Here is a 22794-nt window from a genome sequence, read left to right on the forward strand (position 1 = left end):
ACATCATTAGGGCTAATTATATATCCATAATCAGGATCCAATGAGACGGATGGAATCATAAAATTTCAAATTCAGGATTTGTTATGAGGAGGACAAATTTCAAGCACGAACTGGATCAGAACAATGGCGGGTAGCGCAACACAAATAGGCTTTTGGTGCTAGACAAGCAAATTCTGACAACTCGTTACAACTTATATGTAATAACTTATGGTAAATGATGTGCACAGCACTCACCGAATACTTAATCCATAAATCCGTGTATGAAGAACTTTTGACGAATATCTATATAAGTATAATGCCAGTGACATTAGTTTCCGAAAAAACCTGCTTACACCCAAGATAAGATAGTTGTATCCATAAAAAATTCAACATAAAAAAATAGCATTGTTGATACTTTAAGGACCAGTGAACTGCACAAGTCCCAAAGAAACCTTGCTGGTGCAAATAAAGTTTGCAACTTGATCCTACCCTATGTAAAAGTGCCTCATAACAAAAAAAACGAGAAGCTGTACTAAGTCGGGATAGCTAGTTTCATCATCTCAAAGTCAAAAGCCATCCTTCATCTTGCTCATTCTGCCATGTGCCCTTCTCCGACTTTCTTTGATCCCCGGAACTTCTCTCTTAACTTGTCCATGGCAACCTGCGCCTCACAGCAGCCGATCATACAAAATGCCCTCAAGTGGCTGCAACACATTGCAAACATTTCTTGTCATTACTTCGACTCTAAATAGTTGGGACAATTTGAAGTTCAAATCTTGCCCCAAAATATTGGCTTTCATCTCGGACAGATCAAACATGTTTACTACCACAACAATAGCGAATTAGAACTTGATAAATGTAAGAAAGAGTCAAAACCCAGTCACAGATGTGAGTATTACGAATAGAAAATCCTAAAGTTTTAGGCTTTTGACCACCAAACTGACTACAAGCTTAAAGAGGCAACGACAACAACTGCATACAAAAGCCATTCATCACAGCAAGCCGTTTTTTTCCATGCTTATCCAGTTCAGCACAATAAAGAAATGTGATGGTCCTGCAAAGGAAACCAAAAAACTTACTCAAGAGAATCTCTAATCGCTGCACAAATCATAAATCGCTGGGTCTCAAATGAAGCAGCCATCACCAAATGTTATCAATCCCACAAGCCAAATAGAAGTTCACATCATTTTCAATGCCCAGATCAAAACGTGGAATTACAGGGACTCTTCCCCCAGTTAAGTTTCACAGGTAAATTACAGTGCAATCAGAGGTCTACAATGTCATACTAAATGCATAAACTGAAAAAAGAAATCTGGCAACTGCAATTTGAGCAACTTATAGATCATTCCGGTAGAATATCTTTACTCCTAATGAACAGGAAAGGCAACAAATCACAGACAAAAGCCAATCGAACAATGAACATCCCAACCCAAATTGCAGTTTTACACCCAACAATGTCACATTAAATCGAATTTATAAAACCACAAATAAACTATCAGATGAATGTGAAGTGCCTGGGCAGGTTTGGACTCTGACGAAGGGATCGACTCCACATTCGAAATTCTTGCTGTCAAAGCATCGAATTTCTACTTCATCTACAACGATCGGAGCAAGCAACACACACTCATATTCATGATTAAAAGGCGAAAAGGAAACTTCGATAAGTTATCGAAATTACACATCCCTCAGAAGAAAGGGCATAGTAGTCCACACCAATTGGGAAATCGCAGCACCTGTTTAGAATGAGCAGTGTAGTGCTCATCCAAGTTCAGAAACCTGGATCTTCCTCATATGCTTTTTTAAGGACAACTCTTCCAAAGGATAATCGAAGATAACTTCTGCATTTTGGGAAGCTCTTCGATGGCTGAGCACATTTCGGCTCACACCAAGTAGTTTGGAAAGATCAGCGGCTTCAAGATGTTTTTGTCCACGTTGTGCAGGGAAATCAGCCTTGATAATCATCTTCTCCAGCGTAAGTGCATCACCAAGAAGAAACTTAATTAGGGCAAGCAGATGTTTCGACCCAAAACTACTAGCAAAACCGATGATCTCCACCCTCTTGAGATGTTCTGCCAAACATTGAAAGTTCCCCTTCTGTGACAAAAGATCTTCGTTAAAACGTTCTATAGATTCTTCGTCGAGCTTAAGCTGCACATGGGTACCCTATTTAGGAAAGAAGCTTCACATTAGATGCGGATCCACGGAAAAAAGAATTCGTTGCCTCACTAAAATTTCAAACAAACAACTTTCGTTTGTCCACCTCAGATGATAGTTAGATTTACTTTTTATCGAGTCTTCATCAATTTGAGCTCTTAAACTCGTCCACACATCTTCTCTTTCTAGGCTCTCATCGCTAATTCATTAGTTCAAGATCCTAACCTTACATGGCAGCAAAAGAATCTCCAGCATAACACTGCAGTTACTTTAGGACATGAACTAAAACAGCTTAAAACGGCCCTGTATAAATGTCGAGTAGACTGGGCAAATTTCAATTGGTGGAACAAATAAGAGTTTGAGATGGATCATGTTTATGTTCTTCTAAAGTTTAAACTCATTCATGCAAAGAGGAAGTCAGCACAGGAAGCGAACTGAAAATAATATAGAAAAGTAACAAACCGTCGATGGGCAAGAGTGAGTCAGGTGTATGACTAATTTTTCTACGCGCTGTGAACTTCGTAGCATGTATGCTATCCCGGGAAGTTCCCATTGACTAACTGGCGCGCGTAGTATCAGATTCTGACATTTTGACAATGGACATGGCACTCCTTCCATCTCCAAAGCAGACAGAATCTAACCACATTGAGCAAGCGAAACAGAAAAATTAATTAGTATTTCTGTTCCTGTTTAACATGAATAAAGAACAACAAAATTACGGTTCATCCAGATACAATATCCTTTGACACTATCTCCCAGCCAGGAAAAGACCAATAAGGATACTACAAGTAGAAATGAACAAGTGAATCTCTTTAAGAATCAAGACTATCTACATAAAACTTGAGATACTTGAAGGATTTGAAAATTCTAGTAGTTGGTCACATGAGACACCGAATCTCGTTATCGACTGAAGTTTCTGAGAAAATCCATCCATTGCCATTGTAAAATCCTGTAAGAATGCTCTGTAAGATGATTATGGACCATCAGTCTAGTGTGACAAGAAAGTATGACCCGATTCCAGTAACCAAAGGTGACTAGGTCCATTACTCTTCCTCATTTTTCCAGATAATTGTATTTTTTCTATAAACTGAAAGAGTGAATGGAAAATGTAACCTTTTCAAATAATCACTTCATGCATTTATCTTGGGCAAATCAAGCATCTAACAATGTTGTGTTGAGTAGCATCCATAATAATTAGAAATATCTAGTGGCATTCGTTGTCCCTAATTGAGTGATCCCAAATCCATTTATTTGAAATTAAACAGTGGGAAGAAGCTCCAAGGTTCACCATATGCTCTTACGTAATAACTCGAAACACAAAGTTATGAATCATCCCGTTCACAATGATTCCACCAGACGAAAGACTAGAATGCCACAGAGAGCTGAGGTCTCTCAACCCGGGGCAACATACAGCACTAAATGGTGCCAATCACAGACACCATTCAACACGAGTACGCCTTATAAAGGGCAAAAATACTGAGCTGGTACCTGCAAACACCAATAGCCAATGGTGATTGTAGAAACTCTGCGCAGCTTCTCAAGAAGTTCCTTTAACAAGTCGCGGTGGCCTATCCTGTCACCAGACACCGCAAAATGTAACTCGGCTTCCACCAAAGAAGATACGTCGTCAAGTCTGAACACGGAATGAAGAGAACAAATCCCTGATACACGCAGGGACAGCAAATGCGGGGCCCAAATTTTCTCCGAGTTAGAAAGCCCGTCTTCGACGAGTATTAACCGTTTCACACTTGTTGAATGTATTATAATGTTCTTCACGCCCCTGCAATAGCGCAACGCAAGGGACTCCAAAACAGGACTTCCCCTGACAATTCCCTCCAGGATATCATCACTCAACTCCGCGCAATCTAACAACAAGAACTTGAGACAAGGCCACCTAACAGCAGTACCCAACGAAAGACAGCAGCCACTGACTTTTAGGCGCACCAACCGACTCAAGCGATACAAGAACCGCGGCAGCTTATAAAAGAACTCCAGATTGGGAATAAGAACCAGGCGAAGATCCTCCACACCGCGCCCCTCCGCGAAGCGCAGCCAGAGGTCGAGCTTGGGGTAGGCCTCGTCGCACTTGAAGATGGTGATGTGGAACCTCTTCACCGCGGGCGAGGTGCACCGGGACAGGACGCTGTCGACGAGGGACGGGTAGTCCGGGTAGTAGGGGTCGCGATGGCGAGGCCGGAGGTCGTTGAAGACGAGTTGGGTGGTGGTGGTCCAAGTGGACTGCCAGCGCTTGGAGAGGACGCCGGTCTTCACGACGTCTTCGAGGGGCAGGAAGGAGAAGATGTGGTGTATCACGGCGTCTGGCAAGTCGCTGATGAGATCCCTAGGGCTCATAGGAGGAGGATAGGTTCGGTTTCGTTCGGCGCGATTCGGCCGGTCGTCGCCGGAGGATTCGCGGCGGACGGCGCCGCGGACGGAGGTCTCCGCCATGATGAGATCGCTAGGGCTTCTGCGTCGCTGCAAATGAGGAGGAGGCCGGCGCGGTGCGATTCGGCCGGTCGTCGCCAGAGGATTCGCGGTGGGTGGCGCCGTGGACGGAGGTCTTCGCCGTGGAATCGAAGTTCTAGGGTTTCTGCGGATTTTCCGGCCGAGTTCCCGAAGGATTTTACTTTCTCTGCATTCTTGAGCAAGGTAAAGGCGAAGAACAATGAAAATTTATGAGAGTTTTCTTCTTTTTTGTTTTTCTTTTCTTTTTTGTCTTTCAAGTTTTTTACGCAAACATATAATTTGTCTTGCTTCATAATGCACCGCAAAAATAAATTAGACGATCTCAATGTGAAAAAAGAAAAGAAAAGGAGAGGACCAAAATTAAACTTGAATTTAGAAAAAAAGATATTAAGTAATTAACATAAAATTTACGTGATGCCGTAATTCACTCTTTATTTCTTTTCGATATGATGTGTTTAAATAGCACCAAGGTAAGCATGTTCGATTGAAGCTTAATCAACACCAACACATAAATAAACACGATGTCGTAGATTTGGACCCGTCAACGCTTTTATCACGTTCGTAGAAACGTTTAATTAAACAAGTTAACATTTATTTAGTTAGCGGTAATTGATATTTGTTGTGTGATACTTTCTGTTTGAGAGAATATGTGCCTTCCTCTTCCTTTCTCTTGTGTTTTTGGACAAATTCCATTTCTTCCTTTCCGATTTCGCGTTCATTTGAATTAATCAAAAAAGAAATTGAGTTGATTTGAGTTCAAATCCAATTTGATGCATTTCCATTGAATAAAGCTTGAGTGTATGGATATTTTGGTACAACTAGTTCCATCTGGCTTAATTACGATAATTTCGCTAAAGGATCTGATACGATAAATTTTCACTCTATGGCAATTTGGATTTTAGTGCATTATCAAAAACTGATTGGACCCATATACACATTACTCTTCAATCTTTGATAATCATCTTTATGTAAGAAGAATCATATGACCGCATCACGTGGTTTAGTAATTTCAGAAACAGCAACAAAAAATCCCAACCTATGCTCACTATGTCAATTTACCTTAAACTTTTTTTGTAATATCAAAAACCCCAATCTATGTTCACCGTTGCACATTTACCAGACATAAAAAAAAAATTTCAAATTTGTACCTATGAGACACATTTACACGTCAAGGATCGGTCACATGGTTTTTCAATTAAAATAACGCCATTCTTATATCACTTATGCCGCATGATGCCATGTCAACACCGTTTTTTTTCCGACATCCATATAAGCAAATTTTTAACGACGCTCATTAACAGGATATTGATAAAGAGTAAAAGTGTCATATGGGTACTAGTTTGAAATTTTTAATAACATAAAAATTTTTAAGATAAATGTGTTAGAGTGAGAATAGTTTTGGAGTTTTTGCGACTTTTTCCCTAGCAATTTCAATCATCTAATAATAAGTACTATCGTTTTTCTCATTATATAAAAGGCTACGCTTTTTCTACTCCCTCTTTGGCTAAAACGCCGTTAATACATGTTCTGATAATATCGCCATTTGTGGGTTCCACCCATTTGCATCCATTTGCCGATTTTATTTTATTGATTTCCTATTTCTTTTCTTGTGGATTCCACATCCACTTTCTTTAATCTTCTTCCTTTTCTATGTTTTCTCTCTCTTTTTTTTTTTGCCGAACATGATTATCTTTCAAGAGGAAGAGAAATGGAAAATCATGAAGGTCACGTCCTTATGCTTGTATATTCTATGCAAGGCCACATTAACCCGCCACCGAGATGTCGATGAAGCTCTCCTCCTCGACCACCTCCGGATGTAGCTACCGATCTTACTTGCTCAACCTCAGTATAATTTACGCTCTTTGCGAGGAAATTTAGCAAATTGACATAAATATTTTCAATAGCTATAGATGGTGGGAAGGCGAGGAAATTGATTGTCAGGTAACAAAATACCAAGAAGATTTGTTTGTGAGCAAAATTGATTTTGCAAATTTCATTGATTCCTTGTACATAGAAGAGTTTTTCGATAAAGTGTTTTAAATTGCGGCGAGTATGCCTCAAGGTTGCCGCCCTTAGCCTTCCCATCACCCTTCCCAGCTCCTCCTTCTCATCAGCACAAACTACCTCACCTTCGCCGAGTTCATCAAATATTGAGTGCATAACCTCCTCATGTCCCGCCAATGTGCATCACTCTTCGCGAACACCATCCCCTTGCTGCCGTAAGACATGTGGCGCAGAACCTTCACTCAAGCGGCTCAAGAAAGTGCTATTGTGGGTCATGAGGAGCAGTTCAATTGCCTCCTCTTACACAAGCGTGGAAGTCTCCATTTCTCTATCTCTTTATTGCTGTGAGTGGTTACATAATAAAGAACTTAGAGAATGAAGAAGACAATAAAAGTGAACATGGAAAATTAATAAAAGAAAAGGGACACGATCAGAAAAAAAAAAAAAAGGAACAACGCTTTTCTTAAAACATTGATAGAAGAGCAATGCTAAAAAATGAGCCCCCCAAAAGGGTAATATAGTCAGATTGTTATGTTAAGGAGTGTTTTAGCCAAAGAGGAAGTGGAGAAAGCGCGACTCATATATAAATTGAATAGCAATATTAATTCTTATATGATGAGAAGTATAGACATACCTCACCTTGATACTTGTCTAAAGTTGCTTCTCCGGTCCATAGTTTTGCACAAATGGAGTTAATTACAAAAGGATAAATAGCGGTTCATCTCTACTAGTACTATATCATATATTCCATGACCAAAGTGCATAAGCAAATTCAACCACGTCATCCATCTTCAATAACCCTTTGTTTTTCCTTCCTCAATTAAGCTTTTTCTTTTTTCCTTTTTTAGTATATATGATGAGCTTTTTCGATGCATTTATTAACTTGACTCTTAATTAGTTTGCAAATTCAAATGAGGAGGCACCATGATGAACTTTTTTTTCTTGAAATTAGTTTGCAAATTCACAAATTATGTTGTTAGATGATGTTAGTTTCTCATAGACGTGTGTGCATATGGTGATGCTCAGCACAAGAAAAAAAAAAGAATTGTGTATCTTGATCTTGGGATCACTCGTGTAAAATTCAAAGCAATTTTTCTCCCGACCCAAAAGGTTAATGTGGCTAGAATAATGACCATTTTGATCTGAAAGAGAAGATGAGAGAAAATGATGAAATTCACGTCAAAAACAAAAAGGTCAGTGATAAATTTGTTGTGCTCAAGCAGGACTAAATTTGATACGATGTAATTATATCAAGATGAGAGACAACATGAATTGCTAGATGAGAGAGAGAGAGAGAGTAAAACCAGATAAGGGAAAGAAGAAGAAGAGAAAATGCAGAAAAGAGAGATAGGAAAGGGAAAATAACATACTTTTGGTCAGACGACATGAATTGTTGTAAGGAGGAAGAAGAAGAGAAAATGCAGAAAAGAGATAAAAGGAAAGTAACAATAACATACTTTTGGTCGTCCTAATTTGTGCACTGATCACCTCAACATAGCATATATTTTTTGCGACGGCTGAAAAGTCATGATACAAAAGTAATCCGTTGACCGATGCAGCTTCTCAAATTCTGTAATAACTAAGCTCGTGAGAAATTATACGGGGCCAAATCTTTCATCCTTGTTCTCAAATCCCATTTACTCTCTAATGAAGGCTCCGAGAAAGGGAACTAGTGTTGCAGTTCAGAGGCTATACTCCAAAAAGAGCAAGATGAATAAATTCCTTAACAAAAACCATGTTTATTAGTTATTATGACTCACAAGGAACATTTGTTGAGCAAAGAAGTCAGTGTACTACTAATAACTATGATTATGTCTTTTTATAATTACTTAACAAAAAGCTGTCGGGAGCTCTCATCACTGACAAAATCACAAGATGATCCCTTTCTACATGAAATCAAGTTCCAACGAAACAAAGCTCATAGAAAAGCAATAACTATTCACATGGAAATCAAGCAGCTCCTCAAGATCACCTGCCTATGTCCATCCTAGCTTTGATGATCATCTTCTCTAGCACAAGTGTACGTGCTTCAAAGCATGATGACAGACACCACAATCAACAGTTTCAACTCTCTTAATAAGATTTGCTACAAACATGATGCTCCCGTGCCGCGGATCTCATAATTCATCTTCACCGGAGTTATGAACTTGAGGGAATGGATCGGGTGATTTGCTTCCCGATAGAAGATGTCGCTGATCCCCTCTTCATCATGGGTGACGCGCACAAGCTAAAACCCCGTCTACCAAGGTGGAGAAGGCTTTGATCGTCTTGCAAGTGTAAGCATCCAGCGCACAAAGCCACCAAAGAAAAGGAGGTAGGTGGCGGTGGTCCAGGTGGATAACCACTGCTTGGAGAGGACGTGGATCTTAATAGTGTCTTCAATGTGCAAGAGGGATAGATGTGGCAGATTATGGCTTCGGCTAAGGCGCTGATGGAATCGTGACGATAAAATTGTCAGGGTTTTCACTTCGTTTCACTTAGGAGGAGAAGAAGAAGATTGAGGTTGGCTTCGTTTTTGTACAGTTCCGTCGTTCGCCAGAGAATTTGCCTTGGATCATGTGGTGGGAAAAGCATCCCGCCATGAATTTTTAGTTCCCTAGTTTATGTGAATTCTACCGCCAAAAGAACTTTTGAAGTCGGTGGTTTTGTAGTCGGATTGAGTGCAAGCAAGTGAAGACAGGGATCTATCCATATTGCAATTTTTTGCACGGTCAAATGATAAGATCATATTGTCAATAGTTAAATCGACAGACATTCACAATAGTCAAAATAAACACCATCCGTCATCAACCATTGGTTACCTCGCAATAATTGCGTTGTGCAAGTCCTCATGGCACTCCTAATTTTAAGTTACAGACAATAGTTGATGTTTGCAACTTTAAGTAACTGTTCCTCTTTAAAAATCCAAAAGACATCTTGGATTCCTATTTTAAGGGAAATGGTATTTTGGGATTATACTGGGCCTTTAGGCTTTTTTTTTGCAATTTTACTCTTTTCTATACAGTATAAAAAGACTATTGGGGTCATACATTCATACCCTACAAGATACCAATCAAATATACACTGCATGTGAATTAGTATTTTTATAATCAAATAATATATACAGTTGTCCCCAGGTGATTATCTCTTATCAATTTATAAATAAACAAAAAACAAAGAAAGGGGTAAATGTAAAGTGGGGTGCCGGATTGGAATTTTTCGGGAAATAAAAAATAATAATTTGAGAAAATATACCATAGCATATCAATTTGAATTTACTATGGTATTAACTCTTGAAGTAACATCTACCACGGTTTGATTTTGCGGGCAAAGCCAATGGAGAAAAGGAGGTCAGTGGCGGTGGTCTAGGTGGATAACCACTGCTTGGAGAGAGTTGAGATGAGTGAAATTTGTGTATATTACTTGCATTGAACTACAAGGCCAAGTCCCTTTATATATAGGGAAAGAATGAATAGTAAACCTAAATGAATGAACAGTAAACCTAAATTACATATTATGTTTAACATCCCCCCGCAAACTCAAGATGAGTTGAAACAAGTCAACTGGAGTTTGGAGAGAAGATCTAAGAAGCGCCCAGGTGGATGTGTCTTTGTGAAGATATCGGCAATCTGATTAGCTGATGAAGTAAAGACAAGTCGTAGAGTACCACGAAGAACATGAAAGCGGATGAAGTGACAATCTATCTCAATGTGTTTGGTGCGTTCGTGGAAAACATCATTATGTGCAATTTGGATAGCACTGCGATTGTCGCAATGAAGGATTGTCCCACTATGATGACGGACTCCCATATCTTCCAGTAGCCATTGCAACCATAATAACTCCGATGTGGTATCAGCAAGAGCTCGATATTCAGCTTCTGTACTAGAACGAGCAATAGTGGATTGTTTCTTGCTACGCCAGGAGATAAGTGAAGTGCCCAAGAAAAAACAATAACCCGTAGTGGAACGACGATCTTGAGGGTCACCGGCCCAGTCAGCATCTGAATAGGCAGTCAACTCCAATGTCGAATGAGCAGAAAAGTGAAGGCCATGAAATAACGTACCCTTGACATAGCGAAGAATACGAAGAACTGCAAGCAAAGTGAGTTGTACGAGGCGTCATGTCTTGGCGACAATATGAACAGCATGAGCGATGTCGGGCGAGTAATAAGTGAGATATATAAGACGCCAACTAGTCGTCGATGAGGGTAGGGTTTTGGAGAGGAGTCCCATCACCGGCATCAAATTTGGCATTGATCTCAAGAGGGGTCGTAACGACCTTGGTGTCCGTGAGTCCTGCTCGAGAAAGAAGATCAGTGGCATATTTGGCTTGTGAAAGATAATATCCGGATGTGTCTGAAGTAACCTCCAAGCCTAAAAAATAACTAAGTTGTCCGAGATCCTTCATCTCGAACTGTTGACCAAGATAATGCTTGAGTTTTGAAATTCCGGGACGATCATCTCCAGTAATAACCATATCATCGACATATAGAAGCAGGAGAATAGATCCACGAGAAGTATGTTGAACAAAAAGAGCGTGGTCATGGGGACTAGATTTAAAGCCAAGAGATGCCATGGTGGAGCTAAACTTGGAATACCATGCACGAGGAGATTGTTTCAATCCATATAATGCACGACGTAATCGACACACTTGGTGGGAAGAATGAGTGTAGCCAGGAGGAGGTACCATATAAACTTCCTCGGTGAGATCGCCATTTAGGAATGCATTTTTGACATCCATCTGAAATGCAGGCCAACGCTTAACAGCAGCGACAACAAGAAGACTGCGAACAGAAGTAAGACGTGCAACAGGGGCAAAAGTCTCTTCATAGTCAATGCCATATTCCTGAGTGAAGCCTTTTGCAACGAGGCGAGCTTTATAGCGGTCCAAGTACCATTTGCTTTTGTCTTAATCTTGTACACCCATTTACAACCGACAGAGGACTTACCAGGAGGCAGAGCAACTAAATCCCAAGTATGAGATTTGTCTAAAGCTTGTAACTCATCTACCATTGCCTTCTGCCAAAGAGGGTTAGTACTAGCTTCTCTGTATATGCGAGGTTCATGAAGGGAAGCTATTGTAGAATAACAATGGTAATCCCGAAGCCAAACAGAAGGTTGACTTACTCTGGTGGGGCGACGATCAGAGGATGAAGGAATGACCGCTGGTGGAGAATCCGCGGGAGGTGCAGACACGTCAGAAGTGGCCAAAGTAGGGTCACCAGAATGTCCTCCTTCAAGATGAGAGAAATGTACATCTGGAATGGAAGAGTCAGATGTGGATGGAGGTGTAGTGTCTTCTGGAAATAAGTCCACGGAAGGATTGGTAACGAAATGAACATGAGTAGAGGGGTCGAAGGGATGAATAGAGGAGAACATCTTGTGTTCCCAAAACGTGAAATGACGAGACACACGAAGACGATTGGAAGCGGGATCCCAACATCTATACCCTTTATGCTTAATGCCATATCCAAGGAAGCAGCATACATGGGCACGAGGTTCTAATTTCGTGCGCTCATGTGGATGAAGGTGCACAAAACAGGCACTACCAAAAACACGTAGAAGAGTGTAATTTGGGACACTACCATACAAACGCTCGTAAGGAGAGATGTGACCTATAATAGGTGATGGAGTACGATTTATAGTGTAAACAGCAGTGTGACAAGCTTCCCCCCAAAACCGTTCAGGACAAGAGGCAGAGATGAGCAGAGTGCGTACAACATCTAAGATATGCCTATGCTTACGTTCAGCTCTACCATTTTGTTGAGAGGTGCCAGGGCAAGAGCGATGAATGATAGTACCATTTTGAGAAAGAATCCGAAGAAATTCTGTATCTCTATATTCCATAGCATTATCAGTACGAAAAATCTTAATATCTCGTGAAAATTGGGTTTTAACCATAGCAACGAAATCACGATAAATACGAGAAAGTTCAGAACGATTTTTCATAAGATAAACCCAAGTATACCGAGAATGGTCATCCACAAAAATGACAAAATAGCGAGAGCCACCCATGGTGGGAGTGGGGGAAGGTCCCCATATATCAGAGTGAATGAGATCAAAAGGAGCATGAGACACAGAATCACTAGTCTGAAACGGTAAAGCATGATGTTTTCCCAACTTACAAGGCAGACAGTCAAAATGTTTAGTGTCAACAGAACCTAAATGACCACTCGAAATTAAAGAGCTTAACCTAGAAAAGGAAGCATGACCTAACCTAGAATGCCAAGTTTCAGAGGACACTGTGGCAGCACAAGCAGCAAAAGAGGTCGGAATATTTAGGGAAACAAGCTCAAAGAGACGCCCCGCTTTACAGCCTGTCCCAAGTGTCTGTCCCGTCCGAGGATCCTGCACACGACAACCATGAGAAGAGAAGTGAATATCAAGACCAAGTTCACACAATTGGCCGACAGAGATCAAGTTAAGTGAGAGTTTAGGAACAAGGAATGTGTTAGTTAAAGATAATGTAGATGTGGAAATGTTTCCTGTATGACTAACTCTCATATGTGAATTATCGGCAGTAAGAATATGAGGTGCATGTAAAGTGGAGGATTTAGACTGAAATAAGGCAGAGTTTGATGTCATGTGATTGCAATAAGCAGAATCAAAGAACCAAGAATCAGAAATACCTGGAGTAGTAGACATAGTAGAAGTGCTAGGAATAGGAGGAGTAAAGGTACCAGATTCTCGGAGAATGGTGCGAAGATCCTCTAGAGACACTAGTGTGTGGGACGATCCATGGGAAGAAGCTTCTACAGTGGTAGCATTGGCAGATGGACCGACAGAGGGACCTCGTGAGGGACCTCGGCTACGAGGCTGAGTGGTCGATCCTGTGGATTGCATAGGTCGTAGCCGATAACAATTTGATGCCATATGACCATGTCGGCGACAATGTTTGCAAAATGGACGGCGCATGGAGGAAGAACTCGAAGCGGCAAGTACTGCATCCGTAGGCATGGATATAGGCACAGCAGGACGTTGCGTTTTCAAGGTAGCTAACCGAGTCTCCTCATTCAGTAAATCTGATACAACTGTCTCAATAGAGGGAAAGGGATCTCTATGTAGAATGGAAGCTCTCACAGGTTCAAACTCATCATTTAGAGCCATCAAAAATTGCATGACATGAATACGATCACGATGTTCAGCAACTTTGCGAATGTTACTATCCCCTTCCAAGCGTGGTTCACACAAGGTCAACTGATCCCAAATAGCATGCATAGATGATAGAAAATCATTAATGGACTGACCTTGCTCCTGACGCATGTGATATAAAGTCCCTAACAACCGATATTGATGGGCAACATCTGAACTAGAATAACGACGATCAAGAAGATCCCAAGCTTCCTTGGCTGTATTAAAAAGGTCAAACTGGAGTCGAATAGATGGGATCGAAGTGTTTCGAAACCATGTGAGAATCTGATGATTTCTACTATCCCATTCATCCAAACGATCCACAAATTGATCATCAGTTTCTTCAACAATTCTAGTAGGTTCCCTAATTTGTCCAGTGACATAACGCCAAAGCCGGCGTCCTTTTAAGAAACTTGATATCTCTTGAGACCATAAAATATAATTGGAACCATTCAAAATAGTCTGAATTGGCATTGAGACTTCCATTCTATCCATGAAAGGCACTTTACTACTATAGAATCAACGGAATGTAGTATACTGAGCGCAGATATGGGAAAAATAACACCAAAAACCAGCTCAGGATGTCGGAATACCTCAAGAACCGGTTGGAAAACACCGAAAACCGGTCAGGAAATGGTCAAACCGGCCGAAAAACCGGTCGGTCTGGTCAACGCCGGTCAACGAAAGTCAACGCCGGTCAACGGGAGGTCAACGACCGGTGGCGGTGACGTGGCGGTGACGTCAGCTGGGAGCGTGGGCCAGGCTCGTGTCGGCGTGGGCCAGGCTCATGCCGGCGTGGGCCAGGCGCGTGCCGGGCACGTCCGGCGCGTGCAGGGCTTGTCGGCGCGTGGATCTCACGCGCAAGGCTTGGAGCGGCGCGTGAGGGCGCGTTCGACGGAGGAATGCGGCGAAATTTGACTGGCCGACTCGACTGAGGGCAGCGAGTCGTGGGTTGGTGTTGGTTTTTGGAAAAACACGGCGGAGGATGTCCAAAACACCGGTGAACGGCAGTGGACTTCCTGAGTCGAAGGCGCAGTGGCGCGGGGCGGTGCGTGCGGCGGCGTCCGGCGGCCGTTGATGATGAAATTTCAGGATGTGGGTCGCCTGAGGGCGGCGAGTCTGCTGGTGGTCTCAGTTTTCCGAAATGAGCAGCAGAAGTATGCCGAGCAGATACGAAAAACTTCGGTCTTGTTGGAGAATCGGGACGGCGCGGCCGGTGCGGCTGGCGTCGTGGCGAGCAGAGACGAAAAGACTTCGGTCTTGTCGGAGAACCGGGACGGCGCGGCCGGTGCGGCTGGCGTCGTGGTGGCCACGGGGTGGCAGACTCAATGGGCGCTCCTCAGGTAATAACGGCTCTGATACCAAGTTGAGATGAGTGAAATTTGTGTATATTACTTGCATTGAACTACAAGGCCAAGTCCCTTTATATATAGGGAAAGAATGAACAGTAAACCTAAATGAATGAACAGTAAACCTAAATTACATATTATGTTTAACAGAGAGGACGCAAGTCATGACGATGCCTTCAATGTGCGAGAAGGAGAAAATGTCGCGGATTAGGACGTCTGGTAAAGCCACTAATGAAACCGTCAGGGTTCCTCGCTTCATTTCGGAGGAGGAAAAGAAGGAGAACATTAGCATCGTCTTGTGCAATCCAGTCGTTCGCCGAAGAATTTGTATTATCATGATTTGAACCCAATTGTATTAAGCGAAAGCACATTATGTTCAAATCAGACCGAAACCAATGGTAAAATCTTTGATCCTCTTAGGGTGCGCATAATAACCATTCTGTTTCTCTGTTTTTATATTTTTCTGTTCCTAGAAATAAGTTTAGAACAGAAATCCGTTTGATAACGCAATTTCATTTTTCTATTTTTGAAACAAATTTTTACTCTAAAAATAGGTTTGGAACAGAAATCATAAGTAAAATTTTTTTACTTTTTAATTTCCGAAACAAAAATCAAAAATAAAAACTCTTCTCATCACTTGCCTTTACTACTAGCCGGCCGCCCATCCATCGCCCCCTTGTCACTGCCAATCGCCTCCCACCACCGCCGGCCATCATCCTTTGCCGCCTGCTGGCCATCGTTCGTTGCCGTCCGCCACCGTCCTTTGCCGCCCAACGCCGCCCGCCTCCTGCCGTCGCCTAACACCGGCCACCTCCCACCACCGCCCACCTCCCATCATCACCCAACATCACCCATCTCTCGCCGCCACCCAACATCGCTCACCTCCCACCGCCGCTCACCTACTAACTGCCTCCCGTCGTCATCCTCCGCTACCGGCCGCCTCCCGTCACTATCCTTCGCCACCGGCCGCCATCCTCCTCTGCCGCCCAATGCTAGCCACCTACTGCCTCCCGTCGCCGGCCGCCTTCCGCCACTGCCCGCCGTCCGTTGTCGATCGCCTCCTGCTCGGCGGCCGCTTAGAAGGGAGAAATTTTGTGTCGTTATCAAACACATATTTAGACTCAGAAACTCGTCCATGGAATAGAAATAGAAAAATCTATTTCTTGCTAGAAATTGATTTTTGGACAAAATGGTTATCATTCACGCTCTTAATGTGCTATTCGTTTTTGATTTCATGAACTTACGAGTTCACACAAACATGGCACAGCTCAAACAATAAATTACCATTCTCATATAGAAAATGAACCTCAGAGACACATATTTATTCATAGCAAAAGTTTCAGCTCCTCTATATTAAAAAATATAAGCTATTTCAAATCTTAATGACGGATAATAAAAATTTAAAGCATGTATTGTGGTTTGATCTCGCACTTTTATTTTGATTTTAAAAATGCTGAGCCGAATGTGACCACCAAAAAGGGTTATGTTAAGATTCAAGTTTATCCTCTTTTGGGTCGCAAAGTACTTCGAGTTAATCATTAAAATCAAATTGTAATGATGTCTATGCAGTTACGCACAAATACAAGAGGATTCCCAAAATACATATCATAATGATGTGGACGTTTTCTTAAATCTTCCAAGAGTGCAGATACATGATATAGCCCTAAATTTTCTATTTTGCCTGAAAAAGAAGAAAAGGCTTAGCAATATCTTAACCAAAACACCCTTTCATATGTCCATAATCAAAAACACCTACTATTAACCTCTTTCCTCAGGAGGTTCATATTTACAACTAAACTAAACTGGAAAGAAGTGTAAATTAGGTACATGTTAAAAACCCAATACTGTCATGTAGTTCTTGTAAGTCTACTATCAAAAGAGAGTGAACAAGAATGAGCAGTGTAGTGCTCGTCCAAGTTTAGAAACCCAAATCTTCTTCATATGCTTTTTAAACTTTAAAAGGACACCTCTTCCAAAGAATAATTGAAGATAACTTCAGCATTTTGGGAAGCTCTTTGATAGCTGAGCACATCTAGGTACACACCAAGTAGTTTGGAAAGATCAGCTGCTTCAAGATGTTTTTGTCCACGTTGTGCATGTAAATCAACCTTAATAATCATCTTCTCCAGCACGAGTGCATCACCAAGAAGAAACTTAATCAGGGCGAGCAGATGTTTCGACCCCAAACTCACAGCAAAACCGATGATCTCCACCCTCTTGAGATGTTTCGCCAAACATTGGAAGTTCCCCTTCCATGACAAAAGATCTTCATTAAAACGTTCTGTAGATTCTTCGTCAAGCTTAAACTGAACATGGATACCCCATTTAAGAAAGAAGCTTCACATTAGATGCGGATCCATAGAAAAAACAATTCATTGCCTCACTAAAATTTCAAACAAACAACTTTCATTTGTCCACCTCAGATAATAGTCAGTTTTACTTTATATCGAGTCTTCATCAATTTGAGCTCTTAAACTAGTCTACACAGTAAAACATCTTCTCTTTCTAGGCGTTCATCGCTAATTCATTAGTTCAAGATCCTAACCTTACATGGCAGCAAAAGAATCTCCAGTATAACACTGCAGTTACTTTAGGACATGAACTAAAATAGCTTAAAACGGCCCTAGACAAATGTCGAGTAGACTGACAGTCATGGGCAAATTTCAATTGCTGGAACAAATAAGAGTTTGAGATTGATCATCTTTATGTGCTTCTAAAGTTTAAACTCATTCCAGCAAAGAGGAAGTCAGCACAGGAAGCGAACTGAAAATAATGTAGAAAAGTAACAAACCTTAAATATGCAAGAGCAAGTCAGGTGTATGGCTAATTTTTCCAGGCACTGTGAACTTCGTAGTATGTATGCTATCCTAGGAAGTTCCCATTGACTAACCGGTGCGTGTAGTATTAGATTCTGACATTTTGACAATGGAGATGACACTCCTTCTATCTCCAAAGCGGACAGAACCTTAGCGCGTTGAGCAAGCAAAATAGAAAAATTAATTAGTATTTCTGTTCCTGTTTAACATGAATAAAGAATAACAAAATTACAGTTCATCCAGATAAAAAATATCCTTTGACACTATCTCCCAGTCAGGAAAAGACCGATAAGGATACTACAAGTAGAAATGAACAAGTGAATCTCTTTAAGAATCTATTTACATAAAACTTGCGATACTTGAAGGATCTGAAAATTCTAGTAGTAGGTCACATGAGATAGTGAACCTCCTTATCGACTGAAGTTTCCGAGAAAATCCTTCCATTGCCATTCTAAAATATTGTAAGAATACTCTGTAAGATGATTATGGGACATCAGCCTAGTGTGACGAGAGAGCATTCCAGATAATTGTATTTTTTCTATAAATTAAAAGAGTGAATGGAAAATGTAACCTTTTCAAATAATCTCTTAATGCATTTATCTTGTGCAAATCAAGCATCTAACAATGTTGCGGTGAGTAGCATACATAATAATTAGAAATATCTAGTGGCATTCGTTGTCCTTAATTGAGTGATCCCAGATCCATTTATTTGAAATTAAACAGAGGGAAGAAGCTCCAAGGTTCACCATATGTTCTTACGTAATAACTCGAAACACAAAGTTATGAATCATCCCGTTCACAATGATACCCCAGACGAAAGACTAGAATGCCACAGAGAACTGAGGTCTCTCAACCCGGGGCAACATACAGCACTAAATGGTGCCAATCACGGACACCATTCAACACGAGTACGCCTTATAAAGGGCAAAAATACTGAGCTGGTACCTGCAAACACCAATGGCCAATGGTGATAGTAGAAACTCCGCGCAGCTTCTCAAGAAGTTCCTTTAACAAGTCGCGGCCTATCCCGTCACCAGACACCCAAAAATCTAAGTCGGCTTCCACCAAAGAAGATATGTCGTCAAGTCTGAACATGGAATGAAGACACCAAATCCCTGATACCCGCAGGGACAGCAAATGCGGGGCCCAAATTTTCTCCAAGTCAGAAAACCCGCCGTCGACAAGTATTAACTGTTTCACACTTGTCGAATGTATTATAATGTTCTTCACGCCCCCGCAATAGTTCAACTCAAGGGACTCTAGAACAGGACTTCCCCTGACAATTCCCTCCAGGATATCATCACTCATCTCCGCACATCCTAACAACAAGACCTTGAGACAAGGCCACCTAACAGCAGTACCCAACGAAAGAAAGCAGCTCCAGACCTCCAGGCGCACCAACCGACTCAAGCAGTACAAGAACCGCGGCAGCTTATAAAAGCACTCCTGCTGGGCATCAAGACGTAGGCGGAGATCCTCCACGCGGCGCCCCTCCGCGAAGCGGAGCCAGAGATCGAACTTGGGCCAGTAGGCCTCGTAGTGCTTCGAGATGGTGATGTGGAACCTCTTCACCGCGGGCGAGGTGCACCGGATCAGGACGCTGTCGACGAGGGACGGGAAGTCCGGGTAGTAGGTTTCGAGATCGCGAGGCCGCAGGTCGTCGAAGACGAGGTGGGCGGTGGTGGTCCAGGTGGACTGCCAGCGCTTGGAGAGGACGCCGGTCTTGACGACGTCTTCGAGGGGCAGGAAGGAGAAGATGTGGTGGATCACGGCGTCTGGCAAGTCACTGATGAGATCCCTAGCGCCCATAGGAGGAGGAGGTCGGCTTCTTTTGGCGCGATTCCGAGGGTCGCCGCTGGAGGATTCGAGGCGGATGGCGCCGTGGGCGGAGGTCTCCGCCATGATGAGATCGCTAGGGCTTCTTGGCCGCTGCAAACGAGGAGGAGGTCGGTTTGGTTTGATGCGATTCCGCCGGTCGCCGGAGGATGGCGCGGTGGACGGTGCCGCGGACGGAGGCCTCCGCCGTGGAATCGAAATCCTAGGGTTTCTGCGGTTTTTCCCGCCGAGTTTCCGAAGGTGAAGGCGAAGAACAATGAAAACTTATAGGAGTTTTTTTTTTTCTTTTTCGCTTTCTTTTTATCTTTTTTGTCTTTCGAGTTTTTTATGGAAACATATAATTTGTTTACTTCATAATTCACTGCAAAAACAAATTAGACGATCTCAATATGAACAAAAAAAAAGGATCAAAATTAAACTCGAGTTTAGAGAAAAAAATATTAAGTAATTCACACAAAATTTACGTGATGCCGTAACCCACTCAATATTTCTTTTCTCCTTATAAAAATGCAGGATCGTCAAATACTAGGATAAAATATTTTCTGATTCCTATGTTCCTGACTCTCTTTCCTCTGTCAACTCCGCCACAACCGTTGCCGCTCTTGCCACTCGCCCCCCCTCTACCCCCAAACATACTTTGGAGTCCGGTCACCTTCAACTGAGGCCGGCGATTTTCGACGTGATGTGTTTAAATGGCAACAAAGTGAGCCTGCTCAATCAAAACTTAATCAATACTATGTCGTGAATCGATGAACATGTTTAAACACGTAAATAGACATGAAGTGACGGATTTGAACCTTTCAACGCTTTTATCACGTCCGTAGAAACGTTTAATTAAACAAGTTAACGTTTATTTAGTTAGTGGTATTTGATATTTGTTATGTGATGCTTTCTGCTCTAGAGAATATGTGCCTTTCTCTTCCTTTCTCTTGTTTTTTTTTGGTCAAATTCCTTTTCTTCCTTTCCAATTGGCGTTCATTTGAATTTAAAAAACAAAGAAATTGAGTTGATTTGAGTTCAAATCATATTTGATGCATTTCCATTGAATAAAGCTTGAGCGTATGCATATTTTGGTACCACTAGTTCCTCAATCATTCAAATAATTGACTTTGCGAACAAAATCGATTTGTTCCATCTGGCTTGATTACGATAATTTCACTAACGGATCTTATTCGATAAATTTTCACTCTATCTCAATTTGGATTTTAATGCATTATCAAAAACTGATTTGACCCATCTGCACATTACTCTTCGATCTTTGATAATCGTCTTTATGCAAGAAGAATCATATGATCGCATCACATGGTTTAGTAATTTGGGAAACAGCCACAAAAAATCCCAATTTGTGCCCACTGTGTCAATTTACTTTGAACTTTTTTTGTAACATCAAAAACCCCAATCTATGTCCACCGTGACATATTTATCCTAAACTTTTTCTTATGACATAAAAAAACTCAAAACTTATACTTATGTGACACATTTACCTGTCAAGGTTCCGTCATATGATTTTTCAATCAAAACGACATTATTCTTATTTCACTATGCCGCATGACGCCATGTCAATACCCTTTTTTTTTCCGACATCCATATAGGCAGATTTTTAACGATACTCATTGACAGAACCTTAACAGAGAGTAAAAGTGTCACATGGGTACAAGTTTAAAATTTTTAATAACAGAAAAAATTTTAAGATAAATGTATTACAGTAAGCATAGTTTTGGATTTTTAATAATAAGCACTGTCATCAAATAATAAGCACTAACAGCTATCTCGTCATATAAATAGAGTAGTAATATTAATTCTTATATGATGAGAAGTGCAGACATACCTCACCTTGATACTAGTCTAAAATTGCTTATCGAGTCCATAGTTTTGCACAAATGGAGTTAATTACAAAAGGATCACTAGCAGTTCATCTATACCAGTACTATATCATATATTCCATGACTAAAGTGCATAAGCAAATTCAACCACGTCATCCATCTCCAATAATCCTTTGTTTTTCCTTCCTCAACCTACCCTTTTTTCTTTATTCCTTTTTTAGTATATATGACGAGCTTTTCCCATGCATTTCGTAACCTGATTCTAAATAAAAAAACAAATGAGGAAGCAGCATGATGAACATTTTTTTTTCTTGAAATTAGTTCATAAATTTGCAAATTATATTATTAGATCGATATTAGTTTCACATAGACATGTGTGCGCATGGTGATACTCAGCACAAGAAAGAAAAAAAGAATTGCGTGTCTTGTTCTTGGGATCGATCGTGTAAAATTCAAAGCAATTTTTCCCTGACCCAAAAGGTTAATTTGGCTAGAATAATGACCAATTCGATCTGAAAGAGAAGAAGAGAGAAAATGATGAAAGTTCAGGTCAATGATAAATTTGTCGTGTTCAAGTCGGACTAAATTTGATACGACATAATTATATGGAGACGAGAGACGACCTGAATTGCTAGACGAGAAAGAGAGAGAGAGAGAGAGAGAGAGAGAGAGAGAGAGAGAGAGAGAGAGAGAGAGAGAGTAAAACCAGATAAGGGAAAGAAGAAGAAGAGAAAATGCGGTGAAGAGATAAAGGAAAGTAGAAATAACATACTTTTGGTCCTCCTAATTTGTGCACTGATCACCTCAACATAGCATACCTTTTTTGCGACGACCGAAAAGTCATGATACGAAAGTAACCCAATGACATGCAGGAATTCTGTAATAACTAAGCTCGTAAGAGGTTATACGGGGGCAAATCTTTCTTCCTTGTTCTCAAATCCCATTTCCTCTCCAATGAAGGCTCCGAGAAAGGAAACTAGGGTTGCAATTCATAGGTCATACTCCAAAAAGAGCAAGATGAACAATTCCTTAACATAAACCATTTTTATCAGTTATTATGACTCACAAGGAACATTTTGTTAAGCAAAGAAGTCAGTGTACTAATAACTATGATTATGTCTTTTTACAATTTCTTAACAAAAGCTGTTGGGAGCTCTCATCACCGACAAAATCACAAGATGATCCCTTTCTACATGAAGTGCTTCTCAAGTTCCGACCAAACAAAGCTCATAGAAAAGCAATATCTGTGCACATGGAA

General features: G+C 41.2%; 2 protein-coding genes across 7 annotated transcripts; both read right to left on the bottom strand.

The window, feature by feature from the left end:
• Positions 1–287: 287 nt before the first annotated feature.
• LOC115663280 (F-box protein At5g03100-like) lies at positions 288–4814 on the bottom strand. 6 transcript variants are annotated; one of them, XR_008814728.1, is made up of 5 exons: positions 3622–4814; positions 2596–2769; positions 1713–2142; positions 1494–1574; positions 288–683 (listed from the first exon to the last, which is right to left on the bottom strand). XR_008814728.1 is itself a non-coding variant. In XM_030585297.2 (4 exons), the coding sequence occupies exons 1-3, from the start codon at positions 4579–4581 to the stop codon at positions 1738–1740; spliced, it is 1539 nt and encodes a 512-aa protein (XP_030441157.1). In that variant the 5' UTR covers positions 4582–4814; the 3' UTR covers positions 288–683; positions 1713–1737. The 6 variants fall into 6 exon arrangements, 3 of the variants coding, with proteins under 3 accessions (XP_030441157.1, XP_056159980.1, XP_056159979.1); XR_008814729.1 differs by lacking the exon at positions 1494–1574 and having other exon boundaries at positions 1660–2142; XM_030585297.2 differs by lacking the exon at positions 1494–1574.
• An 11947-nt stretch (positions 4815–16761) lies between these two features.
• Positions 16762–19794, bottom strand: LOC130134608 (F-box protein At5g03100-like). Its single transcript, XM_056304018.1, has 3 exons — positions 18823–19794; positions 17853–18026; positions 16762–17367 (listed from the first exon to the last, which is right to left on the bottom strand). The coding sequence occupies exons 1-3, from the start codon at positions 19777–19779 to the stop codon at positions 17017–17019; spliced, it is 1482 nt and encodes a 493-aa protein (XP_056159993.1). The 5' UTR covers positions 19780–19794; the 3' UTR covers positions 16762–17016.
• Positions 19795–22794: the final 3000 nt, after the last annotated feature.

This window comes from Syzygium oleosum, unplaced genomic scaffold, assembly GCF_021117445.2.
Source record: "Syzygium oleosum isolate NSW1041296 unplaced genomic scaffold, Sole_v2.1 Sole_v2.30, whole genome shotgun sequence".
Taxonomy (NCBI): domain Eukaryota; kingdom Viridiplantae; phylum Streptophyta; class Magnoliopsida; order Myrtales; family Myrtaceae; genus Syzygium; species Syzygium oleosum.

What these genes read in the sequence shown, in the direction of transcription:
- LOC115663280 (XM_030585297.2), bottom strand. Translation starts at nt 4,581, where the DNA reads ATGGCGGAGACCTCCGTCCGCGGCGCCGTCCGCCGCGAATCCTCCGGC. An exon ending in TTGGCTATTGGTGTTTGCAG is followed by an intron (nt 2,770 to 3,621) that starts GTACCAGCTCAG and finishes CAATGTGGTTAG; the next exon opens with ATTCTGTCTGCTTTGGAGAT. An exon ending in CTCACTCTTGCCCATCGACG is followed by an intron (nt 2,143 to 2,595) that starts GTTTGTTACTTT and finishes TTTCCTAAATAG; the next exon opens with GGTACCCATGTGCAGCTTAA.
- LOC130134608 (XM_056304018.1), bottom strand. Translation starts at nt 19,779, where the DNA reads ATGGCGGAGACCTCCGCCCACGGCGCCATCCGCCTCGAATCCTCCAGC. An exon ending in TTGGCCATTGGTGTTTGCAG is followed by an intron (nt 18,027 to 18,822) that starts GTACCAGCTCAG and finishes CAACGCGCTAAG; the next exon opens with GTTCTGTCCGCTTTGGAGAT. An exon ending in CTTGCTCTTGCATATTTAAG is followed by an intron (nt 17,368 to 17,852) that starts GTTTGTTACTTT and finishes ATCCATGTTCAG; the next exon opens with TTTAAGCTTGACGAAGAATC.